This window comes from Mus caroli, chromosome 14 (genome assembly GCF_900094665.2).
Source record: "Mus caroli chromosome 14, CAROLI_EIJ_v1.1, whole genome shotgun sequence".
Lineage (NCBI taxonomy): Eukaryota > Metazoa > Chordata > Mammalia > Rodentia > Muridae > Mus > Mus caroli.
Window position 1 is genome coordinate 60,876,108 of NC_034583.1, and position 9,047 is coordinate 60,885,154.

General features: G+C 48.1%; 1 protein-coding gene across 1 annotated transcript in view; it reads right to left on the minus strand.

Moving 5' to 3' along the window:
* Window positions 1–1,638: 1,638 nt before the first annotated feature.
* The window catches only part of Rhobtb2 (Rho related BTB domain containing 2), a 19,272-nt gene continuing 11,863 nt past the window's right edge, over window positions 1,639–9,047 (minus strand). The window contains exons 7-10 of the mRNA XM_021181580.2: window positions 8,702–8,852; window positions 3,067–3,155; window positions 2,293–2,398; window positions 1,639–2,170 (exon numbers count right to left, since the gene is read on the minus strand). Coding sequence (XP_021037239.1) covers window positions 1,950–2,170; window positions 2,293–2,398; window positions 3,067–3,155; window positions 8,702–8,852 — 567 coding nt within the window. The 3' untranslated portion in view covers window positions 1,639–1,949. The remainder of the gene's footprint in view (window positions 2,171–2,292; window positions 2,399–3,066; window positions 3,156–8,701; window positions 8,853–9,047) is intronic.

Sequence of the window (9,047 nt, forward strand, 5' to 3'; positions counted from 1 at the left end):
CGAGAGAGATACCCCTGTATCGTCCAAGGAAGGTGTGAGAAGCTGCCTGCCTTTTCCATGAGTGCAGGCTTCTCCACACTAGAAGCCATTTAGAATTCAGCAGCAGGACAAACCAGCCAGTAGAGGGCAGCACACAACACACTTCCCAGCCAGCAACTCTGGAGGGCTTTTAACCCCTAGGCAGCAAGCAGCCGGCTTGGCGGTTCCAGGCTCAGACTACAGAAAATCAGCACTGTGAGACCTGCTACTTCCTGTTTCTTCTGACAAGGCCAGATCAGAACTCTAGGTCCCGGTACCACACAATTGTAGGTTGCATTTGTTTCTGGGGTTGCTTTAATTCCAGCTTAAGCAACCTATCTAAGTCCTGTGGACTCAGCCAGTATTTCCTTACCTAAAGCATTTTCTCAGGGGAGGGGACCCAGAACTTTCATGACCTACACCCTCATGGGACTTCACCTCGTAAGTCTAGAGAGAGGGTAAAGGTGGTGATATGTAGATCATAATTAGGTAATGGGAAGGGTCAACTGAGACTCAGTGTCAATCCCACGGGGGCTTCCAGCCACTGTTGTCAATCCTCCAGTCACCCCAATTCCTCTTTAGACTATCATCATTTCCTTCCTGCTCAGCTACCCTGTTTTCTCCTTCCCTTTATCCCCAGCCAGTACCAGGTTGGCTATGTGTAGCCTGTTCTCCAGTACACCCTTTTTTGACATTTAATTCCTACTGAAAGCCCCCCCCGCCCCAGGAAGCACATTGCCCCATGCACATCCCGTAGAGTCACCTTTGGAAAAGTATCCTGCATCAAGATGGAAAAGTACAAAGCCATTTGAGCCCCGAAGCCCACACCTTCCCTGCAACCTAGTAGCCTAGACCCAGCAAGCCTTGGGGAATGGCATCCTCAGAAACGGAGGGTACAGGTCCTCCCCTGAAAGGCATTGGAGTGGTTGGTACTACTGACCCTTCATAGCCACATAATAATAGAGGCCTCCATCCAGCCTTATGAAGATGTACACCCTACAGGGTCTCTCTTTTTAGAACTTCATTCTTTTGGGGAGATGAAGGATAACATGGTCTTGGCGGTGCTTTTGAGTTTGGGTTTCTCCTGTTAGGCTGTTTCTGCTCCCATCTCATAAAAGGCAGTGCTACCCAGAGGCAGGGGGAGAAACCCCAGAGGGGCATGAAACTGCTGAGCACAGAACCCACCCTTCCTCCTCCTCTTCTTCCTCTTCCTCCTCCTTCATCCAATGTCAGATGTAATGAGTGTGGGAAGGGTGAAGTAGAGAACCCACATTGTACTGAAGTGCTGCCTACAAACCTGAACACTGAATCACCGCTGCTATCCACCACTAAGTCTGCACTGCCTGCAGTCAGTCCTTACAGGATGCTGGCAGGCTGCAGTTTATTCTTCAACCCGCCAGCAGCCACACCTCACGGCCTAGGAGACTTGATGTGGGCTCTGAAGACTTCTTTTCTACCTTAACTTCTCAAGGATTTCAATAAGCCCGCAGGACAATGCTCACGAAATACTTGCAACCCTCAAAAGTCTGTGGATGGGGTAAAAAAAAAAAAAAAAAAGACCAGCTCCTAGAGAGGTAGCTGCCTCTGACAAAAGCAGACACCAATACAGACAAGCCCGAGTACAGGGGTAGCTTTCCTCCACTGGCTCTATTGTCAAGTCCAGAGAGAAAATATCAGAGCTCTGAGCTCTCTCCTGCGTGGGGCAGATGTTTTCCTGCCCTGCCTGGAATTGTAGGTGGACCCTGTTCTGATCTGCAGGGCTGGCTCCTCTTAGCCTGGGCCACATTGGCTGGTGAGAACGGCTCTGCCCTAGGATTCTGGTTAGGTGAATTCCCTCGTCACCTGTCGGGTAGAGGGGATGATACAGAAGAGCAGAAGGACAAGGGCTAATGAGGACAACAGCAGCGGGATCAGAAGACGGTGGCAGCATCTCAGACCACAGCCGAGGAGGAGGAGGAGGGGGATGCTGAGCCCGCTGCTGAGGAGGACGGTGATGAGGGACTGTTCCAAAACAGCCACCGCCGCTTGGGCTGCCTCCGCAGGTGTAAATAGTCCTCTTTCTCTCGCTCCTTCCGCGCACGCTGATAGTGGTCCTCTTCTTTCAGGTACCAGACTGGCGGCCACCGGTGCTTCTCAAAGTACTCCTGGTTTTCTAGACAACAATGCCAGGGGTCCGAAGTTAGGAGGTATTTTCAGGGCAGCGCTAAGCCTACCCTGCCCATGCTTTGGGTTAGCCCTGCCGCAGAAACCTGTGTGGCTGACACAGAGACTCACCTGGAGACATAGCCTTCATGTCTCGGGGGAACTTGCGGCACACATTGTTGTAGTTGGTGCAGATATGGTGAAGACACCAGTCGGCCAACTGGTATGCGCAGTGGAACTGTGAGTGGTACAGAAACACATCCCTACTGGAGCAGAGACTCCACATCGAGGCCTACGGAGCAGCAGCTCTGAGCAGTGCCCGTAGATACTCTGCAATCATAAGGGGCCCAACCCTCACAAGCATCCTTTCCGTTGCCAGAACTGGGCAAGACAATGATTGATGTGAGCTCCTGGGTCCTATTATCAACCCCACAATTGCCTCAAGCATGTGTACCACTACTGTTCGTGTCCCACATGCCCTCCTCTAGTACCGGCTCTCCTCAGCTCTTACCCAACCAGGATCCCCTTCTCCTCCCATCTGCAAACAAAGCAATCTGCACCAAGAAGGGGGCAACTGAGCTTAGAAAACCTGGCACCAGCCACCCTCAAAGGCCCAATTCCTGCCACCAGGACTCCTTTGCTTGGTAATAAGGAAGCAGGCAGTTAACTTCAGAGGCACTACAGAGGCAGTTAATCTCAGTACCCCCTATATGATTCAAGCCCTATCCTGGGGTCCCCTCTGATGACCTATGGTCTCGGTCCCTCTGTCTGTCATGGCCAGCTCTCTTTGCAGATGTCGACCAGGGCTGTACACTCTGCCCACCCATTACCTCCCAGAGCCCTACACTCTGTCTACGAGCAGGGTCTAGAGTCAAGACTTGTTACTTCCTTGCCTTGCCACAATACCTGTGCCAATTCCAGGAATACAAGGACATCCCCATCAATGTCCACCATCATCTGGGTCGCCTCCATCAGTCCAGTCACTGTGTACTGCTCTGTGACACACACATACAGCAACAATCAGCTGATGGAACATGACAAAGGACCTACAGTGCTTATGTACCACAGTGGGGGATTGCTATAGAAGGAGTTCAAACCAATCAGGCCAGGGCTAAGTCCCAACAGGCCAGAAAGATCAAAGGAGACTTTAGGTTTGTTCCTATTAGAGGGGAAATAGGGATGAGGGTAAGACCTCGGTGGGGCAGGAATGGGAAATGGAAAAGGGATGTTGAGCTAGCTAAGCGGTTTTTTCTTTTTTCAAACTACACACGTCCCACTGTACAACCTGCTACACAGAGGATCACAGCCCTCAGTACAATTAGCCACTGACGGAAGACAGTCTGAAACCTCATGTTTGTTGAAAATGAAGATAGCCTGAGAACTCTGACATAGAACTGTGGGTTAAACCTACTTATTCAAATTAATTTAAAATGTATTAGCAGATGGTGTATAAATCTTCCAGTTTACATTCAAACATTTATATGAAGAATAAACTCCTTTGGCCCCAAATTTAAATAAAAGTATCAGAATGAACCCATGAGGTATTTCATCCTTAGAAAGATGGGTGTGTTTTTCCAGCTCCTCCAACAGGAAAGACCAGGAAAGGAAAGTATCATAAGACCAGTGAGCATTCCCCCATTGTCGTTTCCACTGTAAGAGACCAGGACTTCCAGCAGCATGTATAGGGCCCTGGGTTCATCACCACTAAGAAACCAGAGTATTTGGAGAAACGGCTGACTCCAGATCTGAAACACGGTGGCGCTAGGACATTTTCCTTCTAGACAGCAAGGACACCAAGGACTCCGGAGCAATGCAAAGAGACGGCTCTTGGCTAAAGGTATAGTGTTTGAACTTCAAAAAGAACAAATGTTGGTTGTGGTAGTGTATGCCTTACAATCGTAGCACTCTGGAAGATTCAGCAGAAGAATCAGGAGTTCAAAGCCAGCTTAAGTTACAAAGCAAGTTCAAGGCCAGCCTGGGCTTTATAAGACTCTGTCTTAGAAACAACAACCAAACAAAATAATAATACATTGAGCCAGGTGATGATGGTGCACGCCTTTAATTTCAGCATTTGGGAGGCAGAGGCAGGCAGATTTCTGAGTTGGAGGCCAGCCTGGTCTACAGAGTGAGTTCCAGGACAGCGAGGGCTACACAGAGAAGCCTTGAAAAAAGAAGAGAGAGAGAGAGAGAGAGAGAGAGAGAGAGAGAGAGAGAGAGAGAGAGAATACATTGAAAGAAAAACAAAAACAATTATGTTCATGTTCATGATAACACTTTTAAAATACACAAATAAAAATTGGCCACCCTCAAGGGTGGGAGGGAAGAGCTATATCTCAGAAACTCAAAGGAAAGGACCAAGTATTCCCGTTTTAACTACAGAAGCACTATTAGCGGGTAACCAAACAGTAAGTGACGGGCCTTTCTCACTTTGCAGAAGGAAGCGGCTGAGTTGGGATAGTATCTTTTTAGAACAGCTGATGAGATGATAGGTCTAAGCAGTGATACTCTATAACTGTTTGGTTTTTGTTTTGTTTTGTTTTTTTGGTTTTTCAAGACAGGGTTTCTCTGTATAGCCCTGGCTGTCCTGGAACTCACTTTGTAGACCAGGCTGGCCTCGAACTCAGAAATCTGCCTGTCTCTGCCTCCCAAGTGCCACTGCCCGGCCTTTTATTTATTTATTTACTTTATTTTTTATTTTTCTCAATAACTGTTAAAAACCACAAAAAAAAGAGAGAAAGAGAGAGAAAAAGAAAGAAAAAGAAAGAAAGAAAAGAAAAGAAAATCAGACAATCTTTTTCTTTTGATGAAGAGAAATTACTGAAGGCAGTATTTTTTTTTTTAATGCATCAGGATCTAGACCCTAAATTGAATAGCCAGTTTACAAGACGTATGGTCGGGAGAGAATTATATTATCTATACCATGCACATGGAACATGGGACTGCGGTTATAGCTCAGTTGGTAGAGTGCTTGCCTACCATGCCTGAAACCCTGGGTTCCATCCCAGCACCACATAAGCTAGGTGTGTCATGAGGTGGAGGCAGGAGGATCAGAGTATGAAGCAAGTCTAGCCTACAGAAGGACCCCATCCCCTCCCCCCAAAAGAACAGAATGCAATCAGGAAAAAAAAAAATCTGGCTCACAGAAAACAGCCAGACCAAAAGACAGTCTAGGGCTTGTGAGATGGTTCAGGAGGTAAAAACCCTGGCTGCCAAACACGAACACTTGAGTTTGATCCCCAAAGTCCATAGGGTGAAAGGGGAGAACCAACTCCCAAAAGTTGTCCTTGGACCATCACACAATAAGTAAGTAAGTGTACAACTGAAAACCAGAGTGGGCATGTGCTGGTTACTTTCTGTCAACTTGACACTAACTAGAGTCAACCTGAGAAGAGGGAACCTCTACCCAGGAATTGCCTCCATCGGATTGGCCTGTGGCCATGTCTGTAGGGGCATTTCTCTATTGTTGATTGGTGTGAGACAGCCCAGCCCACGGTGGGCATAACTAACCCAAGGCAGGTAGTCCTGGTTGTATAAGCAAGCAAGCTGAGTGGGACATTGAGAGCAAGCCAGTAAACAGTGTTCCTGGGGCTGGAGAGATGGCTCAGCAGTTAAGAACACTGACTGCTCTTCCAGAAGTTCTGAGTTCAATTCCCAGCAACCACATGGTGGCTCATCTAAAATGGATCTGATAGCCTCTTCTGATGTATCTGAAGGCAGCCACAGTGTATTCCTATACATACAATAAGTAAATAGCCCTACCTTGGCTTCCCTTGTGAATGGCTCTAACTGGCAAGCTTCCTTCTACTAACCTGACTTGGCTCATTTTTTTTTTTTTCTTAAATCACAGTAGCAAACAGCAAACTATGATAGTTTGTTTTTCAACAAGTAACTTCAGGAAGATTTTTTTTTAATGGACAGGTACTAATTGATTAAATGAAATTCAAAAGATAACACACACACACACACACACACACAAGTGAAACCAAGCTCTAATGTTTAAAGGAAGCATGCAGCATGCTTGGATGATGAAACTACAGACTGTAAAGGAAGGGAGTCTGTAGAAATTACTGTAAGAGAAGACAGCCTCACAATGTGGATTCCTCTGGGGAGAAAAGAGCAATCTATAATGGGGAGAGCATTGATATAACAAGTGGTGTGGCCAGGGAGGTTCAAGTTCCTGGCACTCGTCAAACTGATAAAAGGATTTTGCTGTAGAAGTCATTAAATATATATTTCATTGATTTCTGTTGTATTTAACAACAAACAAGATTAAGTATGAACTGATAACCTCAGGAAATGGAACGTATCAACCACCTGGAACTCAGCAACTCCCACAGATCCGTCACAAAGTGGAGGGACCGGCACAGCTTAGTGCACATTCTCTAACGTGCACAGATCGTCTTGGGGGGAGCGGGGGAGGGGAAGTAATTAGATGTTACTTTCTACAAGGCCTTCCGCAGGACAGTGCAGTTTGACATTTTAAACGGTAGCTGTGCGAAAATTACCTGTGTGGGCTTAACCAAGGGTGCTTCTCCAACTCGCTTCTAATTCCTGCCCTAATGAAAAGAACTCCTAGAAATACCTTTATGGGTCTAGTCTCTCCCTGAGGTCATTACTTGAGAGGCAGTCTTCTGAAAAACAGCATTAGTCCGTGTCAGATTGTGAAATGTCATGGCCTCTGGAAAGGTTGCACCACTTTCCATGGGCACCAAAGAGCGCTGAAACTGTAATGCCAAGATACAGGTCTTAATCCCTACCCTAGAGACTCCCTCGCCCCTCACTTGGGTTACTCGACTCCCTTTGTGGGCCTGGTTCTTAATGTTCAGCCCTGGCCAGTGATTTCTGCTTCCTGTGACTGCTAAGTCCCTTTTGATTCCTCTCTCATCACAATGCTGACTCCCTGGAGTCTGTCCTTAATCTTAATTAACTTCCCAGGAATCCTGTAGCTTTGACTCTGGCCCTTGCCTAAGTCCAGACTCTAGTTCTAAGGCAATTCTCTGCCCTCTCCTGACCTGCCCAGGACAATCAATCTTGACCTCAACACTAACACTAGTATCTAAATCAACAGCAACAGCAACAGAAGCTGTCTGCCTGGTTCTCCATCTTCAGATTCCCTTTCCACTGTGGGCACCTGGCTGCCCACGTCATCCTTGCCTTGAAGGCTTCTGGGATTGGCTCGTTTTAAAAGCTGAGCTATAGCTCTATACTATTCCCTTTCTCCCCCTCCTCCCTACCCCCCCCCATGTGTTTTGATGCTAGACACTAAACCCAGGGCCTTGTATAAGGAAGCAAGCAGCACCACTGAGCCACAGCCTCGTCCCCACCCCCTTTCTTTGAGTCAAGGTTCGCTCAGTCTCCCAGAATAATTAAAAGGACTCTGCTGCTCATGCAAGACTTGAACTTAGGCTCCTCTACCTCTGCCTCGTGTTAGCTCTCATTACAGTCCGTAGCACCAGGCCCAACTTTCACAATCCTTAGGAGGAACTGTGTGTGAGTGGCTGATCAACGTTTGCCTTGTTTCTGGAAGAAGGAGGAAAGAATGAGGTCAAAGAGGAGAAAGGAGGAGGAGGAAGAGGAGGAGGAGGAGGAGGAAAGGAGAAGGAGGAGGAGAAGGAGGAGGAAGAGAAGAGGATCGGGAGGAGGAGGAGGAGGAGGAGGAGAGGAGGAAGAGGAGCGGGAGGAGGAAGAGGAAGAGGAGGAGGAGGAGAGGAGGAAGAGGATCGGGAGGAGGAGGAAGAGGAGGAGGAGGAGGAGAGGAGGAAGAGGAACGGGAGGAGGAAGAGGAAGAGGAGGAGGAAGAGGAGCGGGAGGAGGAGAAAGGAGGAGGAGGAGGAAGAGGAGGAGGAGAGGAGAAGGAGGAGGAGAAGGAGGAGGAAGAGAAGAGGATCGGGAGGAGGAGGAGGAAGAGGAGGAGGAGGAGAGGAGGAAGAGGAGCGGGAGGAGGAAGAGGAGGAGGAGAAAAGAAAGAACAGGAAGCTGACCAGAATAAGAACCATCCAGTATAAACAGAAAGATGTTCTATTCCTTGTGACTCTTGACCTTACCTGAGTGAAGGTCAAAGTGTCATCACCTGACAGAGACCATTTGGTGATGCCAGGAGACCCCTCTCTTTCTCTCACACTCCCTCTCCCTCCCCTCTCTCTCTCTTACACACACACACACACTGCACATCTATGTCTTCAGGCAAAACACTACACATACCAGCAGACTGAACTCTTCTTTGTAATGCACATTGGTGTCTTGCCTCCATGTATATCTATCTGTGTGAGGGTGTCATATCTTCTGGATCTCGAATTACAGACACGTGAGCTGCTATGTGGGTGCTCGGAATTGAACCCAGGTCCTCTGGAAGAGCTACCCAGAGCCCTTAACCACTTCGCCATCTCTCCAGCAGACCGAATCCTAAAAGCACTTTTTCCCTTGATGTTCCATCCCAGCCTGTCCCCAGGAGGAGAGAGGTAAGAAAGGATGCATAATCACTCCCTGGGGTCTTTGTGACCTTGCCCCAGGGAGGTCCCTGAACAACACTACAGTTAGTTACCTGTGAGGGCAACCAAGTGTGGCAGGCAGAGGCGGTTAGCCAGGACAATGAGCTTCATATCATCCAGGTCTGGGCTGGAGGTGAACATGCCTGTATAGAGGTACTCCAACACAGCTCTCATGCAGCTCTTGCTTGTGTATGGAAACACCACCTGGGGGCAGGGAAAGAAGCAGGCAAGTGGCATGAAGTCCAGGGTGGCCCAGAGTTCATCCTGACAGATAAAGACCTGACTTAGTGGGCATCAGCCTTCTGGGCTGTTCCCAAATCTGCTTAGGGAACCCCAATAATCTTGGCTCAGTGTCTTGACAGCAGGGGCGCTGGTGCCTTCTTTTTTTTTTTTTTTTTT